Source organism: Hypanus sabinus, chromosome 20, assembly GCF_030144855.1.
Source record: "Hypanus sabinus isolate sHypSab1 chromosome 20, sHypSab1.hap1, whole genome shotgun sequence".
NCBI classification, from domain to species: domain Eukaryota; kingdom Metazoa; phylum Chordata; class Chondrichthyes; order Myliobatiformes; family Dasyatidae; genus Hypanus; species Hypanus sabinus.
Window position 1 is genome coordinate 10,840,712 of NC_082725.1, and position 22,814 is coordinate 10,863,525.

Below are 22,814 nucleotides of genomic sequence, written 5' to 3' on the forward strand. Positions count from 1 at the left end.
TGAACCATATCTGAACCATGTTGTGTATTTAATATTTTGATAATATTTGAGTAATCTTATATATATACTCTGAATAAGCATTGCTGTTTTTTTAACTAATTCGTTATGGGTTATATGTATAAATACATGAATTTATATGTCATCAGGTGTGATAAGTGAGTGCCCTGCTTCAAGTAAAGATGAAGTGAAACCCACATTCCAAGACTCTTGTGTCTTCCTTTGAATTAATTTAATGTTTTGAAGTTACAAAACATTACAAGCTCTATAATCTATATGCTTTAGAGTACAGGTGATTCGGGTTCAATTTTTGCCGCTGCCTGTAAGTAGTTTGTACATTCTCCCTCTGACCACATGGGTTTCCACCAGGTGTTCTGGTTTCCTCTCACAGTCCAAAGATGTACCTGTTGGAAGGTTATCTGGTCATAGAAATTTGTCCTGTAATAAGGTTAGGATTAAATCAGGGGATTAGTAGGCAGCATGGCCTATTCTGCATTGTATCTCAATAAATAATTACAAATAAAACACAAGTAAATCCTGACTTGTCCTACAAACCTAAGAAATAAATGTACTTTAAGCACAAGAGATTCTGCAGATGCTGGAAATCCAGAATAACATCCACAAAATGCTGGAGGGCCTCAGCAGGCCAGGCAGCTTCTCAGGAGAGGAATAAACAGTTGATGTTTCAAGCTGAGACGCTACAGGAAATGAATCCCCTTAATGGGAAAAACTGAACTTAACTAATTACATGGTGACTTTTATCAGAAGTTTGCATTCACGTTCAATTATAATTGTGCTTTTTTACTGCTTTCTATAATACAGACAGGTATGTTAGAAGCTAATTTAAAATGAAATAATTTATAACTTTTTCAGGTAATATTTGATGTCTATTTTGATGGTAAATATTGGAATAACTATCATTGTTGGCATCATTGGCATATATAGTGAAATTTGTTGTTTTGCAAGAGCAATACAGTGCAATACATAATAACAAAACTATAAATTATAATAAGAAACATATATAGAAAATCATATTAAAGAAGTACCACAGAAAGAGAACAGAAACAAGATAGTGAGGTAGTGTACATGAGTTCATCGTTCATTCAGAAATCTGTTAGTGATGGGGAAGGAGCTCTCACTGAAATGTTGAGTGTGTGTCTTCAGACTCCTGTACCTCTTTGATTAATTATAATTTAATTTATCCTAGTGCCTTCTTGCTGAAAAATACTGAAATCAAAAACCTTTGATGTAACAATCCAATTCCTCAGATCAATTTTGCTCCCTATTTTACTTTATTGTACCAGAATTCCACCATTTCAAAATGTTGTTCCATAAATATGCCTTCAGCTCAACTCATTCAGGATAGAAAAAATTCCACTCTACAAGTTAAAGCACAAGCTGTAACACATCATTAAATTCGGCATTAAACCATGTGCTGTTGGTATTAAAATGTTCCCTGACCATCTATTATTAGTGTTGATAATTGATATAAGGTCTCGAAGGTTAAAAGTTATTTCTATAAAATCATTTTAATTCTTTCAGATTAAAGCACACTAAAGGCATAAAGGGTACTTAAAGATCTAGTCAATAATGCACTTTAATTTATTGCATTATTCTTCAGTTTGCATATATCCTTTTTCTAATTAGGAAATATGCCCAATGCCCAAGAGTGACATAACCTTCAGAGCAGGGTGTAGAGATTGATTAGCTCCACGAAGCCTGCACAGGAATGCATTATAAGGATCGACCCCTACACACAATCCACTGACTGCTTTGACGAGCACAGTAACCATTCTTTTGCCAGCTAAACTTTCTTTAGATGTTTAAAGGCTAGTCTTATGCATCTCTCTCCCAAATAAAATGTACAGTAAAAGTATACTATACACGAAATGCTGGAGGAACATAGAAGATCAGCTGGCATCTATGGATCAGTCCCGATCAAAGGTCTCAGCCTGAAACGTTGACTGTTTATTCCCTGCCTGACCTGTTGAGTTCTTCCAGTATTTCATATGTGTTGCTGCGGACTTGCAACATCTGCAGAATCAGTATGGCACAGGAACATACCCTTCTGCTCACCTTGTCTGTGTCAACATGATACCAACCTAATTAATCCATTCTGCCTCACATGGTCCATAGCCTTCAAGTTCCTCGTTGATCATTTGCCTGTCAAATGCCTCTTAAAGCTTTGCTATCATATTCTCCATGGCAATGTAACAGTTAACTCTACACTATTACAGCTTGGGGCATTGGAGTTCAATTCTGTAAGGACTTTGTATGTTCTCCCGTGACCACATGAGTTGCCCCAGGGTGCTCTGGCTTTTCCCTACAGTCCAAAGACATACCAGATAGTAGGTTAATGTATTCATTCATTATGTGCCACTTTGCTTGACATGGGTGCATGGCCAAGTGGTTAAGGTGCTCGTCTAGTGATATGAAGGCTCTTAACCACACATTGCTCTGCGATGACACCGGTGCCAAGCTGTATGGGTCCTAATGCCCTTCCCTTGGACAACATCAGTGGTGTGGAGAGGGGAGACTTGCAGCTTGGGCAACTACTGGTCTTCCATAAAAAAAAACCTTGCCCATGGTCTATCCAAATCCATGGTCTATTGAGACTTATGGAGGCCTACATGGTCTTGGCAATTTTTCACTACATAAGTGGTTTGCCATTGCCTTCTTCAGGGCAGTATCTTTACAAGACGGATGGCTCCAGTCATTATCAATATTCTTCAGAGATTGTCTGCTTGGCCTCAGTGGCCGTATGACCAGGACCTGTGATATTCACCAGCTGCTCCTACACCCATCCTCCACCTGCTTCCACGGCTTCATTTGACCCTGATCAGGGGGCTAAGCAGGTGCTACACCTCGCCCAAGGGTGGCCTGTAGGTTAGCGGAGGGATGGAGTGTCTTACACCTCTTCTGGTAGAGACGTATCTCCGCCCTGTCACCCAATCTCTATTGTAAATTGTCCTGTGATTAGGTTAGGGTTAAATAGATGGGTTGATAGGCAGCGCGACTTGTTGGGCTGAAAGGGCTATTACGCGCTGTATCTCTAAATAAAAATATAAAATAAAATCCTCCTCTCAACCACTTCCCCAGCACTTCTACGTAACACAAAACTTGTCCTACACCACCTCAGATTTGCAGTTGTTGCTAAATGTATTATTACCATGATTACTAGTTAGGTACTCTGTGCACCGTGGTGTTATGTCAATAAACTCATTTGAACCTGAACCTTCAATCTTCAGCTCCCTCTGATTTTAAACGCACCTCCTCTAGTATTTGACACTTCCACCATGGGAAAGATTCTATCCACGACTCACATGATTTTCTATCCATCAACCAAATCACTCTTAGCTTCCAGCATTCTGAGGAAAATAACCTATGCCTGACCAACCTCTTGTAGCTATTCCCTCCAATCCAGGCAAAACACTGTTCCAGCTCCACAGTCTCCCCAAATTTTCTATAATGTGGCAACCAGAACTGCATACAATGCTCCAGAAGTGGCTTAAATTGCCCTCACCCCATCCTCCCGCCACCACACCAGGAATAGTGTTCCCCTTATCCTCACCTACCATTCCAAAGTTATTTTAAGTTTCTTTTGAGGACTTCAGGATTCAGTATGACGAAAGGTTTCATAACGTTGCATGTATGTTTCAGGAGATTCGGAATGTCAACAAAAACTCTTGTAAGCTTCTGTAGATGTTATGGTCAAATTCAATCTATGGAGGCTCAATGCACAGAATCGCAGGAGTCTGTAGACTTAGCCAGCTCCATCATGTGTACAATGTTCTCCATCATCGAGGATATCTTCAAGAGGCAGTGCCTCAGGAAGGAGCATCCAACATTAAGGACCCTCACTGTCTAGAACGTGCCACGATCTCATTGATACCACCAGTGAGGAGGTACAGGAGTCAACTCTTTGAGTGATTATGCAGAAAGTTTGAAGTTAATAACTCATCTCCTTCTACCTTAGGCCACGAACTTATCAATCACCCCTGCTGTGGACACTTTCTGGAGGTCCAAGATCCATATGCTCCATGACCGCTAGACTAAGTGTGTAAATGTAGGAGGGGATAATGCTGAAAAATAAATGTGTTAGGTTTTCTAAAATTGATTCCTTCTACCTTAGGCCATGAACTTATCAATCTCCCCTCATATTTTGTAATTTGTAGTAATTTTATAAATTTGCACTATACTACTTCCACACAACCATTGCACATCAAAACAGTGAATATCAACCTGGTTCTTAAAGTACATTTATTATCAAAGCATGCGTACATTATACAACCTTGAGATTTGGCTCCTTACAGGCAGCCAAAAAACAACGAAATCTCAAAAGAACCCATTAAAAAAAAAGACCGTCAAACACCCAGTATGCAGAGAGAGAGAGAAAACAAATCACGCAAACAAAAGTAAGAAAGCCAATTCAGAACTGAAGTTTTACAAAACTTCGCTGCCACTGGAGCAGGCCACAGCCTCAGTTCAGCGCAGAGCTGAGTAAACGTTGCAGAGCAGGGAGCAGAGCCAGCAGCTCTAATTCTGACCACATCTCCTGCTGCTTTATGTACGTATTTATGTGCATACGTACTTTAAGTTTCCTATGGGATGCCTTCCTGTATTTTAAACATGCCTGCAGTCCAGCAGGGATGAGGGTTGGAGTCATTCGTGTGTTCCAGGATTGGATTTCTGTGTGGACAGGACAAACAAGGGTAGGTGGCCCCATCTCCACCGATATGCAAATCCCAATACCAGGGTTGTTGTAGAGATAATGGACACATTGGTCACGATCTTTCAAGAATCAGTTGATCTGGTATGGTCCCGCAGGACTTGAAGATTGCAAATGTCACTCTGCTCTTTAAGAAAGGAGGAAGGCAAAAGAAATGAAATTATAGACTAGTTAGTCTCACCTCAGTGGTTGGGAAAATGTTGGAGTCTATTATTAAGGAAGAGGCTTCAGGGTACTTGGAAATTAATGAGAAAATAAGTCAAAGTCAGCATGGTTTCTATAAAAGGAAATCTTGCCTGACAAATCTGTTAGAATTCTTCGAGGAAGTAACAAACAGGGTGGACAAAGGAAAGGCAGTGGATGTCACTTACTTTGATTTTCAGAGGGCATTTGATAAAGTGCCACACATGAGGCTGCTTAACAAGATAAAATCCAATGGCATTACAGGAAAGATACTGGCATGGATAGAGAAATGGCTGACAGGCAGGAGGCAAAGAGTGGGGATAAAATAGACCCTTTCTGGTTGGCTGCCGGTGACTAATGGTGTTCCTCAGAGGTCAGTATTGGAACTACTACTTTTCACATTGTCTGCCAATGACTTGGATAACGGAATTGATGGCTTTGTGGCAAAGTTTGCAAATGATACGAAGATAGGTGGAGGGATAGGTAGTGCTGAAGAAACAAGGTGATTGCAGCAGGACTTAAACAAATTGGAAGAATGGGCAAAATTGTGGCAGATGAAATGCAGTGTAGGAAAATGTATGATAGTACATTTTGATAAAATGAACAATAGTGCAGACTATTATCTAAATGGGGAGAAGGTTTAAACATCAGAAGTGCAGAGGGACTTGGGAGTCCTCGTGCAAAACTTCCACAAGGTTACTTTACAGGCTGAATCTGTGGTAAAGAAGGCAAATCCAATGTTGGTGTTTAGTTCAAGAAGAACAGAATGTAAAAGCAAGGAGATAATGCTGAGGCTTTATAAGACACTAGTCAGGCCGCACTTGAAGTATTGTCAACAGTTTTGGGCCCCATATCTCAGAAAGGATGTGTCATCATTGGAGAGAATCCAGAGGAGCTTCATGAGGATAATTCAGGGAATGAAGGGATTAACATATGAGGAGTGTTTGGCAGCTTTGGGCCTGTATTCACTGGAATTTAGAAGAATGCAGGGGATCTCATTGAAACCTACCAAATGTTGAAAGGACTAGATAGGGTGGATGTGGAGAGGATATTTCCCATGGTGGGGCATCCAGAACTAGAGGGCACAGCCGCAAAATTGAGGGGCGACCTTTTAGAACAGAGGTAAGGAGGAATTTTTTTTAGCCAGAGAGTAGTAAATCTGTGGAATGCTCTGCCACAAACTGTGGTAGAGGCCAAATCTGTGGGTATATTTAAGGCAGAAGTTGATCACTTGCTGATCAGTCAGGGCATCAAAGGATATGGTGAGAATGTAGGTGTATGGGGTTGAGTGGGATCCAGGATCAGCCATGATGGAATGGAGGAGCAGACAATGGCTGAATGGCCTAATTCTGCTTCTATGTCTTATAGTCTAATTCAACCTGAAGGCCAGAGCCCGAGTCTGCAGGTCTCAGCAAATCTGCTGGGGAAGTCAAAGGCACAGTGTCTAAAAATCCACAAGCTCGCAGGAAGCTGAAGAAGATGGCTAGTTCTGGGGTGGGGGAAGGAACAGGGCTTGTTTTGCTGTTCTGCTTTATGACTTGATATATGCTCTTTGGTCATGCTCTGTGTCGTTCTGCCAAGCATTGTTGTTGGCATACTCTGTTGGTGCCGGAATATGCAGCGACACTTGCTGGCTACCCCCAGCACACCTTCAAAAGGAAGTTCTTCAGGAAGACACCATTCATCACTCGGCTCCTCCATACCTCCACCTGTCAGGACATGTCCTCTTTTCATTACTACCACCAGGGAGAGACTGCAGGAACCTCAAGATCCACACTCAATAATTCAGGAACAGTTTCTTCCCTCTGCCATCCTGAATGGTCCACAAGCCCCTACACACCAGCTTGTTTTTTTCTTTTATTCCGCACTTATATTTTTTGTAATGTCAGATTTCTGTCTTTGCATCGTACTACCCTGTAAAACAACAAATGTCATGTCATATGTTCTCGATAATAAATCTGATTCTATTTCGTTGTTCTTTTCTCCTGCACTATTTTGTAATTCATTGCAAATTTGCACTGCTGCAGCAAATCTCACATTAATCTCTGCACCCCTCCCCTCCCCTCCCCTCCCCACCCCGGCAGACGGCGAGAGGCGGGCGCGCGCCTCATTCACCCATGGCGACCTTTGCTCCAATCAGCGACGCCGGCGGCGGCGGCAGCGTCAGCTCCGGCCCCGGCCGCGCGCGCGCTCGCTCGCCCCCCCCCCCCCCCCCACCCCCGCCCCGGCCGCGCGCGCTGGGAGCGGCACTTCCGCGTGGAGCGAGCGCTCTCCGGTAACAGCGGAGGGAAGGCGGCCGAGGATGCAGCAACTCCCAGAGGACGTGAAGGGCCTGATTGCAGGTAAAATTCAAAAAGCCCCCCCCCCCCGGCCGGTCAGCCCCCGGCCACGGTTCCCTTCCCCTTCACTAACCGATTTTCCGTAAAGACAAATACTAGAGTGTCAAGTTGGCGAGAACTCGGCTGAGTTGGGGAAAGTGAAAAAAGAGGAAGTTGCAGCGATGCTTGGAGAAGTTCACCCGGCACAGGGTTTTTACCCCGTTGCAGCAGTTTGACACCAGCGTCGAGTTGGATCCGCTCCCGTTCACTGCGTGGGTGATTCGGGAAGAAACAGGTGGCAAGTGTTGAGCAAGGATTAAAGCAGCAGCTTCCCCACCTGTGCCCATCGGCCTGTCAACTTTCCAGCGTCACGTTTGCCAGTTGAAGTTCACCCTTAGTTGACAGATATGTGTTTACTTTTAATGCACGTACGTTCTGTAAGCCAAGCGGAGAAGAAATACAGGTCGCCATGCGTTATTTAATCTTCTGTGAAAGTTGACCAAAAGTAAGTAGGAACTCTGGAAAACAGATTAAACTGCGGATTCAGGAACCGGACGCCAAACGCTGGTAGAAATCAGCCAGTCAAGCAGTACCGTAAAAAGAGAAAGTAGTTAATATTTCGGTCCTCGGAACTTTTTGCATCTCGTTTAATGTTGTCCGAGTTCTTCCTGCATTTTCTGTCTTCCTACTAAGGCGCCCTTCTGTTCCGCTCATTCGACTATTCATGTCGTTCAGCCATCTATCTGCAGTCCCGCCACCATTCCCGGCGCCGTTAGATCCGATACGTGCACACACACAAAGAAACTCTTAGCATCTTCTGAAAATAGGAAATTGTGTTGTGTATGTTTTTTTGTGTGTGGAAGTGACTCAGATATGGTACTTTTTAACATTCTGTGATCCTTATTAAAAATACTTCCTCTGGTGAAAAGTACAGTTTTGGGGTAAATTACAGACCTGTTGGCTGAAGATAATGTACTTAGGTAATATAGTATTCATTATTATTTCATGAAGCCTATGAGAGAAAAATTTTAATTTCTTTAAAGTAGCTAAGTTTGTATTGTTAGGTTTTGAATGACACATTGCAATGCTTTCTTTCCTCAGAAACATCTGGGAATGTGTCTACATTGGGAAAGCAGTTCATTAGTTTGGTTAAGCAACAGCTTCACATCCCATCAAACTTAACAATGTTCAGACCATAGTCCCTGAGCACATACCACCCCTCTGCTGGGACAGGTCCACTAGAGAGGTTAGAAATGTAGGACAGACCCACTAGAGGGGTTAGGAATAGGGGAGTAGTCCTTGAAGTTTAAAATTTGACTCTAGTCCAGGGGTTCCCAACCTTTTTTATGTCATTGACCAATATAATAGCAAGGGGTCTGTGGACCCCAGGTTGGGAATTCCTGCTCGAGACCCAATTCCAGGCATTAGATTAAATTTGAGCAAGGAAATCTTCTGATTATAATTGATTGTGCTCACTCAGCAGATTAATTACTGTTTATCTACGTTGATGGAAGAAATACTGGATGTATTAAGGGTACAAAATTTACTCTACATGGCTACTATCAACAAGAATAGCTTGATTGCATCTTTGAGGTGTCCAAGACAGGAAGGAAATGAAAATCAGACAAAAATGTAGATGCTGGAAATCTGAAAGTAAGTTAGAAAAACATAAGTTTTTGGAGCGGAGGAGGTGTCTGATGGTTAGGACAAAGGAAATATCTCTGATAGGGTCAGTTCAAATGATGCAAATTGGCAATTGGGAGCACATATCACTGCTTTGTGGTTGTTATGTGCTGTAGATAGTAAAGCATTGGGACGTGCTGTATTACTCTGTATGTACTGTTGCCACAAAATTTCACGATATAGTTCAGCGATAATTAGCTGATTCTGATTGTGACATGCCTTGCAGGCTTGACCTTGCTAATAGAAAAAAAAGACAAATTAGCCAAAATAGTAAACACGAGGAAATCTGCAGATGCTGGAAATTCAAGCAAGACACACAAAATGCTGGTGGAACGCAGCAGGCCAGGCAGCACCAGTCCTGGCGAAGGGTCTCGGCTCGAAACATCGACTGTACTTCTTCCTATAGATGCTGCCTGGCCTGCTGTATTCCACCAGCATTTTGTGTGTGTTAGCCGAAGTTAGTGCCAGTTCTGATGCAGACAGACAGAAAGGAAGAATGAACTATCTAATGTTATATAATTCAATATTTGATCTGGAAGGCTGTAATGTGCTCGCTCAGAAGGTGAGATGATGTTCTTCAAACACATTGGAGGATCTTTTTTTCCCAAAGAGCAGGAGGCCGTAAGCAGAGATCACAGTGCGAATGGGGTTGGGAATTAAAGTGGCAGGCTACCCTGAGGGTCATGGTCACTTTTGTGGATGAAAGGCAACAGCTTTGCAGTCCTATCACCCAAAATATGTTTGGTTTCTCTACTGGAGAGGAGATCATGCAGAGGAAGGGCATAATGCTGGGTTGAGTCTGTAGTATGTGGTGACTGAACCAGCATGACTATGGCATGTTTGTCTGTCTCAAACAGCATGGGTGGTAGTGACTGCCCAGGTTCACCCAAATGTCAAGTTCATTGTGTGTTCATGCAGACTGGCAGAGGCAGCTCATGCTTGGATTATTGTCCTCTTCTGCTTTCCTCCTCATAGAAAGGATGTAGGAGTTTTAGAGAGGGTGCAGTGGAGGTTTACCAGGATGCCAACTGGATTGGAGTGCACTTCTTATGAGGATAGGTTGATCGAGCTAAGAGTTTTCTCTTTGGAATGAAGAAGGATGAGAGATGACTTGATAGAGGTATATGAGATGATAAGAGGCATAGATGGTGTAGACACTTTCCCAGGGTGGAAATAGCTAACTTGAGGAGGCATAATTTTAAGATGATTCAAGGAAAGTTTTTTTTAACACAAAAGTGGTGAATGTGTGCAGGGGTGGTGACAAAGGCAGATACATTAGAGACAGTTAAGCGAGTAGGCCCATGGATGATAGAAAAATGGAGTGCTTTGTGGGACAGAAAGGTTAGAGTAGGTTAAAGAGTAGACAAAACATCAGGGACTTAAAGGGTGTGTGTGTGTGTAGTTGTCGGGTGTTGTTGGGGCGCCGTCATGACAAGCTTTTTGCACTTATCTTTTTGGTGATTGCTCATCGTACAGCTTGTCTTGGGCATCTGAAACCTGGCAAAGCCCATCCCTCTCCAGGTTTTTGGAGCTGACTGGATTCGAACGTGGGAGCCTTTGCTCCGAAGTCCGGCGCTGATGCCACTATGCCACCAGCCTATCTAAAGGACCTGTAGTATGCTATAATGTTCTGTGTTCTGAAAATGGGGACCCATGAGGTACTTTAGATCATTAGAAGAAACATAAATGTATATGATCATAATCTGTGAGCTTGTAGCAAAACCTTTACTGAGCTATTATAGTCAAACTGGGTTATAAACCCATGCTGAGATGTGTGTTGAAGGGATATCAGAAAATGAGATGCCAAGCATGTGAACAACATATGTGTTAAACAACATGGAACAACATATGTGTTAAACAACATGCAGTAGGCAAAGCTAAGCAGCCTTGCTGCAAACAGGATGGATTACTTTTCTTGTGTATAGGACAGATTGCAACTTTGCAATCTGATAAATCAAGGAAAGCAGTTAAGTAGCAAAGTGGAGGGAAGGCTGCAAGAATATCCCAATCCTTAATAATGGCAGGGTCTACCTGTTAAAGATCAGGCGGGAATGTTTAGCTAGAAGTGCTGAGTCTATTGTCCATCCTGCATTGGTCCTGAGCCTTTTCCCCAGACAACAAAGCCAGCTGACGGCCATTTAGCTGAAATACAGCAATGGTTGTGGCACCACATAGCATCCCAACAGTCATACTGAAGGTCCACGCATCTTACACCCAGCTGTTGCAGCAAAATACTGTACTGGCATACATCCAGCAAAGTGGAAAATTGCCAGGTATCTCCTGACCGCAAAATAGCAGGAGAAATTCAGTTTATTAAAACCCTATTACTCAATCAATAGCAGAGCGATATTGAGCTACCAAGCCGTAGTCCCTCACCAGTAGTAAACTAATCTTATTTTGGATTACACTACAGCCACTTAGCTTCAGGATTTTAGTGGCTTTAGTTTAGAGATTCCAGACATGGCATGAAATTGACCACATTGCATCAAGTGTTGCATTGAGGAATATTGCTGAGACTGAAGTGAAAGACATCAAGGACATACACTCAGTGGCCACTTTATTAGGTGCACCTGTACTTTTCCTTGTTAATACAAATATCTAATTAGCCAATCGTGGCAGCAACTCAGTGCATAAAAGCATGCAGATGTGATGCAGAGATTCAGTTAATTGTTCAGACCAAGCATCAGAATGGGGAAGAAATGTGATCTAAGTGACTTTGACTGTGGAATGAATGATTGTTGATACCAGACAGGGTGGTTTGAGTGTTTCAGAAACTGCTAATCTCCTGGGATTTTCAAGCACAATATTCGCTAGAGTTTACAGAGTTTGGTGCGAAAACCAGCAAAAAAGTCATTCAGCAAGCTGTAGTTCTGTGGCCAAAAACACCTTTTAATGGGAGAGGTCAGAGGAGAATGGCCAGACTGGTTCAAGTTGTCAAGAAGGCAACAATAACTGAAATAACCATGCATTACAGCAGTGGTGTGCAGAAGAGCATCTCTAAACACACAGCATGTTGAACCTTGAAGTGGATGGGCTATAGCAGCAGAAGTCGATATACTCATTGTCTACTTTATTAGGTACAATGAAAGGAGGTGACTTGATAAGATGCATCGATCGATTGGAAAGTCAGAAACTTTTTCCCAGGGTGGAAATGGCTCACATGAGGGGGCTTAATTTTAAGGAGATGCGAGGAAAGTCTTATTTTACACAGAGATGGTGGATGTGTGGAATGCGCTGTCAGCAATGGTGGTGGAAGCAGATGCATTAGGGACATTTAAAGCACTCTTAGATAGGCAGATGAATGATAGATAAATGGAGAGCTATGAGAGAGGGAAAGGTTAGACTGATCTTAGTGTAGGCTAAAAGGTTGCCAAAAAACATCATAGGCTGAAAGGGCCTGTAGTATGCTGTAATGTTCCGTGTTCTGAATGTGGGTATCCATGAGGTACTGTAGATCATTAGAAGAAACATAAACATATATAATCATAATCTGTGGGCTTGTAGCAAAACTTCACTCGGGCATTACAGTGACCACTGAGTGTACGTCACACAAATCAAGGTGCTTTTGTTTGTTGATCGATCAACAGCTCCAAGGTCAATCATAGCAAAACATTAGAGGAGAACACAGGAATTAGGGAGTACTCTAATGGCAATTTCAAACACTCCTTTCTGAAAGTGTGACATCTATATCAAATCTGGAATTCCTCCTGTATCATCTGGGTAGCCAATGTGCACCTTGTGTCTATGACATGACCAGATGACAGGAGATATGTGCAGCATTTGGGCAACCCATTTATCTACATAACACACACAAAATGCTAGAGGAACTCAGCAGACCAGGCAGCAACTGTGGAAAAGAGTACACTCAATGTTCTGGGCCGAGACCCTTTGGCAGGACTGTAGTCTTTTCCATAGATGCTGCCTGGCCTGCTGAGTTCCTCCAGCATTTTGTGTGTGTTGCTTGGATTTCCAGCATCTGCAGATTTTCTCTTGGTTGTCAATTATTCACATCATCAAGTACCACATTAGGCACAGACAGTAGGTCCTGTAAAGGCATTCCCAGCCAGCTTAGAACTAGGGTGGAGGCAAGTCAGTCTTAACACTGAGGGACTGCCTAAGAGAAATATTAATTCTTTCGTTTGTTATGTGCCATGTCATATGATGTGGGCGATCATGGCTTTTCTATAACCATGATTGTTCTTGGAAAATCTTTCTACAGAAGTGATTTGCCATTGCCTTCTTTTGGATAGAGTCTTTACATTGTGGGTTACCCCAGCTATTATCAGAGATTGTCTGCCTGGTGTCTGTGGTTGCATAACCAGGACTTGTGATATGCACCAGCTGCTCATACGACCATCCACCACCTGCTCCCGTGGCTTCATGTGACCCTGATCAGGGGGCTAAGCAGGTGCTAACACCTTGCCCAAGGGTGACCTGCAGGCTAACAGAGGGAAGGAGTGCCTGACACCTCCTTTGGTGGTGATGTATCTCCACCTGCCACCCAATGAAAAATATTTTATCTTCAAATTACAAGGATTAAATAGATCAAAAAAATTAGGCAATCAGTACTCATGTTGATTTTCAAAAATCCAATGTTTTTTGGATGGAAACCAAGCTAGAATTTGAGTTTTCCTGAGCTTTAGAATGGAGTTGGAACTTTGACACAGTCACTAAAGTTTCTGCCTCACTGTTTTAGTGATCCAACTTCAATAGTGACCTCTAGCACAGTCTGTGATCAGTTTACGTGGTCTTGCTGTGCAACACAAACAAAATGCTGGAGGAACTCAGTAAGTCAGGCAGCATCTGTGGAAGGTTTGATACATAAACAGTTGATGTATCAAGCCAAGATCTGTGATCAAGACCAGAACATTGACTGTTTATTCCACTCCATGGATGTTGCCTGAGTTCCTCCAACACTTTGTGTGGGTTGGTCAAGATTTCCAACATCTGCAGAGTCTCCTGTATTTATGGTTTCCCTATGGTTGTGTGCATCTCCTTCATGTGCTCCAGTTTTCTTCTGCATTCCAAAAATATTCAGACCGATCGAATATTAGGCCACTAAGTTATCCTCATTGTTGACCAATAGTTGTGGGGTTATAACTGTTACTGAACCTGGTGGTGTGAGTACTGAGGCTTCTGTACCTTCTTTCTGTTGGCAGCAAAGAGAAGGGGCCTTGGCCTGGGGGTCCTCAATGATGGATGTTGCTTTCCTGCAACATTAGATGTGCTCCATGGTGGGGAAGGCTTTACCTGTCATGGACGGGGCTTTGTCCAGTACTGTTGTAGGCTTTTTCATTCCATGTTGTGATGCAACCAGTCAATATACTCTCCACTGCACATCTATAGAAGTTTGTCAAGGTTCTAGATGAAATGCCGGATCCTCGCATACTTTTAAGAAAGAAGAGGCACTGCTGTTCTTTCTTCATTATGGCATTTGCATGCTGGACTCGGAACTGATCCTTTGCAATGATAGCATGGAGAAATTTAAAGTTGCTGACCCTCTCGACCTTTGATTCTCCAATGAGGACTGGCTTATGGACCTCTTGGTTCCTCCTCCAGGAGTCAATTAATCAGTTCCTTGGTCTTGCTGACATGGAATGAGAGGTTGTTGTGGCATCAATCAGTCAGATTTTATGTGACACTTATAGAGACAATTATCTCTAAAGGCAAATAATTTAAGAGAAAACTTGGCATCAATTTGTGAAAACCATAATCGGTGATTCTCGTGCTACCCAAACAAATTCCAGCACCCTCGAATGACTGGGTAAAATATTCCTGGAATACAGCACTTTGTAATGTTCTCATTTTGGAAATTTCTTCAGATCTCTTCTAATCAGTGCACTTGTTGGCAGCTTGTTACGTGCTGCTTGTAGACCAAATCTAATTTTTATATTATTTTGAAAGGACCTAATGAAATGCACTGAAGTCTGTACTTCCCTGCAATGAGAAGTCTCAGCTGCTTAAGCCTATTATTGTTAAATATAGGCCTTAGATCTTGGCAGTGCCATTTTACCATTTTCATAGAGGACACTATTCTTTAGTAAGAAGAACTTTTTCAAATCTGTTTCCCGTATTCAACAGCCTAATCCAAATTGTCAAGTTTCCTTATAGTTGAACAATTTTGTGCATGCATAGTTACAGGCAAAACATGACATTTCTTCCACAAATGAGCCTCAGCTCTCAGAATGGGCTGCAGCTTTATGCCTGTAGGTTGTAACAATTGGCTGTCATGATTCAGTGTTCCGTGGTCAGCTGCATGTGAGTTATAACACAAGCATTAAATTGATTTAGTGATAGATTTTCTTCAAACCCATTTGTGAAAAACAACCTTCTATGAATTTGAGCATAATTTTTCTGAAATAACATTGGCTATATATATGGCAATTGGTTATGTTATATTTATTGACTGTGTAAGTAATCTTTGCTATACATCTTTAGTTCTGTCCTTTATTTTCCATTCAGATGGACATGTTTAGCAAGGTTAATTTAGCAAGGTTACTTCCTGATTAATCTGACTTGCATAAAATTTGAAGATAATTCTAATGCTAAGCATTTCCTGCCTAATTGAAAAGTTATGAAGTGAATTGTTTTTTCAAAGTAAGTTGCACTGATTTTTAAATCCACAGTAAATGAACAACTCATTTGTTAGCTAGAACCAGGACTGTTTCCATGATAGCATTCACATTTCCGTATCTATCTATTCCCCTCCCCTCCCCCACACAACACAAATAGGAGCACCTTATCTTTGAAGAAGTACCAGTGTAGGCTCATGGTAGCAAAATATCAGTGAAGGGATTCACAAATGTACCATTTCAAATGTCTTATTGGTCACTGACTGGAATACCGGATGATGGAATCAATAGCTCTGTGACCAAGTTTGCGGATAATGCGAAGGTAAGTATAGTGTTGAAGCAAAGTCTGAAGAAAGACTCAGACAAATTGGGAAAATGGCAGTGAAGTGGCAGATGGAGTGCAGTGTTGGGAAATGTATGGTCATGCACTTTGGTTGAAGGAATAAAGACATAGAGTCTTTTCTAAGCAGGGAAAGAATTCAAAAATCAGAGGTACAAAGGGACTTGAGAGACCTTGCGCAAGATTTACGAAAGGCTAACTTGCAGGTTGATTCATTGGGAAGGCAAATGTAATGTTACTCATACATTTCAGGAGGACTAGAATATAAAAACAAAGATGTAACTGAAGCTTTATAAAGCATTGATCAGACCACATCTGGAGTATAGTGAGCAGTTTTGGACCCCCTGTCTAAGAGCGGTATAAGAGAAGTACTGGCATTGGAAAGGATTAAGAGTCATGGCTATGATTTCGGGAATGAAAAGGTTAATGTACGAGGAGTGTTTGATGTCTCTGGGCCTGTACTCAATGTAGTTTAGAAGAATGAGAAGGGATTTCATTAAAACCTATTGAATATTTAAAGGCCTAGGTAGAGCGGATGTGAAGAGGATGTTTCCTGTAGTGGGGCGGCATCAGAATAGAGGGACAATCATTCAGAACAGAGATGAGGAAAAATTTCTTTAGCCAGAAGATAGTGAATCTGTGGAATTTATTGCCACTGACAGCTGTGGAGGCCAAGTCCTTTGATATATTTAAAGTGGAGGTTGAGGGCATCTGAGGTTATTGGGTGAAGGCAGGAAAATATGTTTGAGAGGGATAATAAATTAACAATAGTGCAGACTCAATGGGCTGAATGGCCTAATTCTACTCCTATGTCTTATGGAATTTCTTATCCATCAATTTTAATATAAATATTCTCTCATCTTTTTTGCAGATATTGATGTATTTATAAATGAAATACTAAAGGGAGAAAACCTGTCAAAGAAGGCAAAAGATAAGAGAGACACTCTTTTGCGAAAGCTTAAAGTTATTAAAACAAGGTAAAGATTTTGTAATTGTGTATGTCTTATATTTTAAGTTGCTCTAAGGCATCAAAATAAACAAAATACAGTCGTTGTCAACAGACTGGTGTTTAGAAATAGGGAGCTTCTGGTATAATTACGCAGGATATTGTTGAGGCCACACCTGGAGTAATGCACCCAGCTGAGAGCACATTTGGAGGCAGTCCTGGGCTAACTGCTGGGATGACGGCATTGACTTGTCAAGTAAGGCTAAGCAGGTTGGGTCTGTAGGCTTTTGATTTTAGAAGAACAAAAGATGTTCTCATTAAAATGTACACAATCCTAAGAAAACATGGCGGGGGTGTCGAATGGTTTTCATGCCTGGGAAGATTTCAAATAAGGGGTGTCATTTCAAGATAAGGGTCAAGGTAAGTTGAAATTTCTTACACCGAGTGAAATTTTCTACCTTGAGAGTTGCGGAGGCTAGCCCACTGGAAATGTTTATTGCGGAGGTGGTTAAATTTTTGAAACAGCAAGGGATTGACGAGAATGGCCTGGATTAGTTCAGCCATGATTATGCTGAATGGTGAGGCAAGTGGGAGGTTCCTGTTGTGCTGTGTTCTTGTGAATTTAAGATGCATATCATAATTAACCAAGTGTTGAAGAATGAGATTTAATGTCTGTTGACCCCCTACATGGATTAGTATCACAATAAGTTATTCTGAGTATACTGCAGAACTTTATTTTATTTAGAGACACAATACAGGCCTTCTGGCCCAATGAGACCACACAACCCAGTTATGCCCATGTGACAAATAACCAACTAATCATTTGGAACATGGCAGGGAACCAGAGCACTTGGAGGAAATTCATGCACTCATGTGGAGAGCACACAAACTCCTTACAGACAGTGGTGGAATTGAACCCAGATCTCTGGCGCTGTAATAGTGTTGTGCTAACCGCTACACTGTTGTGTCACCCCTACAATTTATTAAACCATACAATCCATTTACATTTTTCATAATTTAAATTATCACATTTTTTAATATATGGAAACTCACACAGTCATGAAAAAAAGTACATCTGAAATTTGAATAGATTACAAAGTTTGGCTAGACTAGACTAGACAAATTTGAAACTGATGTAAATGTACTCTGGATTATTTTGAGATTTGTTTTGATTGGGAGAAGAGATTTGAAAAATTTGTCGCAAATCTAGTGGTGGAGAAGAAAATCCCGGTGTCAGGTTGCAGGAGAAAATAAAGAAAAAATCTGAAAAAAGAACTAAATATAACCATATGAAAGTCAAGTTTATTGTTATTTGCACAATCCATGCATGTATGGTGGGAAAATCTCAACAGGCAACTGTGGGGTAAAACAAAATCTATGCCTCAGGTCAATGATCTTTGATAAAACTGGGAACATTTAGAAAATACTTGTGCATGAAAAAATAACTATTTATTGCATTACAGAAAATATGTTTGTTTCTAGATTAAATTATTTAAAAATATGTCTCTTTTTCAGTTATCCTCATGAGTTCCAAGAGAGAGGTAATTTTTTATATTTAATATTTCTTCAAATATGAAATTTATTTTTAAAATTTGATATTTTATGTAAGTTATCAAGTAGATTTTTTAGTTTTGAAAATCTGTGTGCAGTATCCTATCTCCCTCAAGAATTTTTTATGCCTCCCAACATATGTTATCCAGTTCTTAATTGTTCAAGTGCAAAAGTACATATTTTTCTTTACAAAGTACAATCATACATCAATCATGCTGTATGAAAAATTGGATTGAGAATGGGACTAGGTTGCTCTTGACTCTATCTGCAGATTACATGCTTCTGCCTTGTAATAAGGCACTCAATTGCACTCCCAGCCACATTCCTTTCATGTTAATCTTCCTAAGTGAGAGTTGTAGATAAGTATAAGAAAATTAAACTAATATCTTTAAAGGAAAAATGAAGAGACTTGATGATTTATATATTTAAGTATGTCAAAATGATTTTAGGTTGATGAAATGTTTAAATAACGGTAAGTGCCATGATCTTATTCATTGTGTAATTGCAAAAAAATGTATACTTAAACTAATTATATATTCATTTGGAGTATTGGTTCAATTTTGGACATCCTACTTTGGTGCGAATGGTAAAGTTATACAAAGGGGTCTACTGAAGTATGTTTTGAGAAAATTAGGAGTTTTCAATCCATTGGAAAATAATAAAGGATATATCTGTAAATTTTTTTAAAAATGTGTAAAATTAAGAAGTTTTTCTCAAAAGCTAAAGGTAGTGAAAAGAGAATTTGGATCTTTGTTAAAACAAAGATGAAAAGTGGATCAATACATTTGGTGGCAAGAAATTTAAACAGGTATGAGGAAAAATCAATGAAGAATAATTTAAACAATATCTCTTCATAACGATGGTGGAGTGTGATGGGCTAATGACGATATTCTCCTGATTATTGTCATTCATTGATTGGCTGTGATATCACTCACAGGGCTGATTCCTTTCTGAACAATTTCCAAATTTGCTGAGATGGTTTGCTTGGTTGGGTATAATTGCTCCCTCTGCTGGCCAAATATTAACTTAATGCAAATTTTGTGCAATTAATTGAGGAGGTAAATTATGGATGACAGTTGTAATCAATTGTAAACTATTTCTGGTATTATGTTACTCTTGCTTTTAAAAGTTGTGTAGTTTTAGGTGAATCAGAAATATGCTAACCATGTGATATTGAAATGTGTATGTCCTGTTGTGTTCTGAATGAAAGCAAATTGATAAAATTGCATTCTGTCTCTTCCCAAGATAAATAAGTGAAGTGCTTTAAATTTTCATATATTTTTTCAGTTTGGAGATAATTATTAATAAATCTCATGCGTTCCATTTGTTAAATGCCTTGGGGCAATTGTCTTCATATAAGGCATAAACATGATGCAAGGGTTTTGGCAGCAGTTTTAAATGTGAAAATTATCACTCACTGTTAATTCTCTATGGTATAATTTATTACTTTAGAAAATGTACTTGCTTGTCTAAATTACAGTAAGTTTATTTTAAGAATGAAAATTCTGTAACATTTTCCCTTTATATGTTTTAAACTTTTAAGTTAAAATTAGGGGACCGTATTTCGTGTCCAGATCGTACAATGGATTTTGTTGATCCTCCAGTTAAAATGACTTTTCTCCCAAGATACCACTTGAAGAGGTCATGACCTGCAGCCTGTGGCCACTGGTATGAGGGTCACAGTTTGAGGTCAGCAAAAGCTTGTGTGAACCTACGGGCAATAGTCTGTTATCTTCCAGCTGTGGACATTGGATCAATGTCTAATAACTAGTATCTGTGACTCTCGATAGGTTAAGAAGGTAGTGGCAGTGCAGCACTTCGTTAATCTAGAAAATTGGAATGAGGAAATGAAAGGTGAAATTCAAGGATTGCATCTCCAAAGTACAAATGTATTTAATCAAAATATGTAGTTGAGGATTTTTTAAAAAAAAGATTAGTTCTGATTTGTATAGAAAATGATACTTAAGCTAAATACAAAATTCAAGATTCATTTATTATCAAAGAATGTATAAATGATAGAACCTTGAGATTTGCTTGCTCACAGAAAGCAAGAAACCCGAAGAACCCATTTAAAAAGGGAGAGAGAAAAAAGAATAAAAATAAAAGACCAACACTTGTTGCACAAGAGAAAGAAAAAAATTTTAAAAAATCATGCGAACAATTGAAGCAAACAACAGTATTCTAAACCGAAAATGAGCCTTCATATCTGAACCCTGGAGTAGGTCCAAAGCTTGGCTTATCTATCAATTCATCATATTCGCAGGCAAACTAAATAATTACTGGTAAATTCCAAAAAATATATGAAAATTCAAAGCACTTCATTAATTTAACTTGTGAAGAGACAGATTGCAATGATTTAACTAATATCCTTTCTTCTATGCTGCTTAGTTGATATATTTCAGTTTCCTGTTTTGCTGTATGTGCCAGCTTAAAGAGCACATTGAAATCAGTGTCCAAATGTTTTGAATAAGGTATATCAGACAGGTGGAAGTATTGCAGAGATTGAATGGTGGGGTAAGATCAATTGTTTTCCAAATTATCCATAAATTGAGAAGTTTACTTACGACAGACTTCTAGCACTTTATTTAAATGCAGACTTTCTTTTGTGGAGCGAGTAATTTAATATTATTGCTCATAAATTAACAATGTAAGTAGGTTGGCAAAAAAGTTGTCAGCTGGCTAACATATGCAATTTATGACTAGTAAGCTCAAGCCATTGTTATAGCACAACAAAACAGGATAAATGTTACAACATAAAACTGGATTGATTAATAGTTTGTGGGTTGTGAGCAGAGCAACTGCAATACTGACTCATACTGTACTGACAGATATTTGGCTAGGGTTGGGAGTCAAGGGTTTACAACTCCACGTGGTTAAAATGATGATATCTTTTACTGTGCCAGTATGAGATTGTTAAATGTCTATTCCTGATTTGACTCTTTGGGGTTATTTGATTTTATGACTTACTTTGTAAGAGAATAATAAAGATGCCTGTCTTTAAAAACTCAATACAGTTGCTTTGATTTTATAAAATAAAAATAAAATGGAAATCCCTTTATAGTTTTTATTTGTTTATATGTTGTAATTAGATACCAAGTTCATTCAATTAGTGTTTCTCTAAAGTGCAGTGTTACATAAAAACTTCAATGCCTGTTAATATGGAATTTTCAGTTCCTTTTAACAATGCATCTGCTTTAAATTATAACAATATAATATATAATAACAATATAATAATTTAATATAACAAGTTTTCAATATTCAGGAATAATGCCATTAAATTGAATTATTAGAATATGTAGCACACACAAAATGCTGGAGGAACTCAGCAGGTCAGGCTGCATCTGTGGAAAAGAGTCAATAGTCAACCTTTCGGGCAAAGAGAATTCTTTAAGACTCAGTCCTGAAGAGGTGTCTCGGTCTGAAACGTCAAACATTGACTGTTTATTCCTTTCCATGGACACTGCCTGACCTGCTGAGTTCCTCCAGGAGTTTTTGTGTGTTTCCTGGATTTCTAGTACTGTATCTGCAGATTTGTCATGATTAGAATATGTAGCATAATTTTCTGAACTTGTATGTTACTGCTATCTGGGCAAAACCTTAATCCTAAAGGCATGCCGTTTTAAATAAGAGCATTTTTCAATATTAACATTTCCAGTGGTCTTTATCATGACGAAAAGTAGTGTGTTGGTATGTGCTAAATCTAGCTGACAGTTGGATTGTGAGATGGGCAGTTCATTTCTGGAACTTGGGTTTGAGTGACGGTTGAATTGATGGATCAAATGCTTTTGCTTTTTTTCCATCAGTTAACTTTTGATTGTTTTAATTCAGTTCAGTGCTAATCCTGTCACCTTGACAAAAGCTTGAAAGGATGGTTGCTGCAGGAAAAGTAAATGTCACATTGGTAATGGGATGGATTCTCATCTGATGGCTGATCTGGATTAAATATAGTTCCCTGTTTTGACATTACTTTAAGTAAGCTTTGAGTTCACCTGTAATTGTGACTGCCCTTAAAGTGCTGAACACTTCTTTGCAAAAGTGGGGAACTGATTCATAGAGCTGTAGAGCACTACAGTGAGGAGCAAGCCCTTTGGCCCATCTCATGCAAGCTGAACTGTTATTCTGCTTAGTCTCATTGACTAAGGTGTGTCCATTGACACACCTGGACTATAGCTTTCCATTACCCTCCCATTAATGTACTTATCCAAACTGCTCTTAAATGTTGCCATCAAACCCGTATCCACCACGTTCAATGGCAGCTTGATCCCCACTTGCATTACCCTCTGAGTAAAGGTCCCCCTCAGAATCCCCTTATCTTCCACCTCATGACCTCTAGTTCTAGTTTCACCTGACCTCAGTGGAAAAAAAGCTTGCTTGCATTTACCCTATCTATACCCCTCAGCATTTTTGAAAACCTCTATCAAATCTCCCATCATTCTCCTATGCTCTAGAGGGGAAAGGATATCCTAACCTATTCACTCTCTCCCTATAACTCAGG

At 40.0% G+C, this 22,814-nt stretch overlaps 1 protein-coding gene across 1 annotated transcript in view; it reads left to right on the forward strand.

The window, feature by feature from the left end:
- The first annotated feature begins 7,132 nt into the window (after positions 1-7,132).
- skap2 (src kinase associated phosphoprotein 2) overlaps positions 7,133-22,814 on the forward strand; it is a 244,576-nt gene continuing 228,894 nt past the window's right edge. Inside the window, exons 1-3 of the mRNA XM_059945083.1 lie at positions 7,133-7,251; positions 16,694-16,799; positions 18,284-18,309. Coding sequence (XP_059801066.1) covers positions 7,212-7,251; positions 16,694-16,799; positions 18,284-18,309 — 172 coding nt within the window. The 5' untranslated portion in view covers positions 7,133-7,211. The remainder of the gene's footprint in view (positions 7,252-16,693; positions 16,800-18,283; positions 18,310-22,814) is intronic.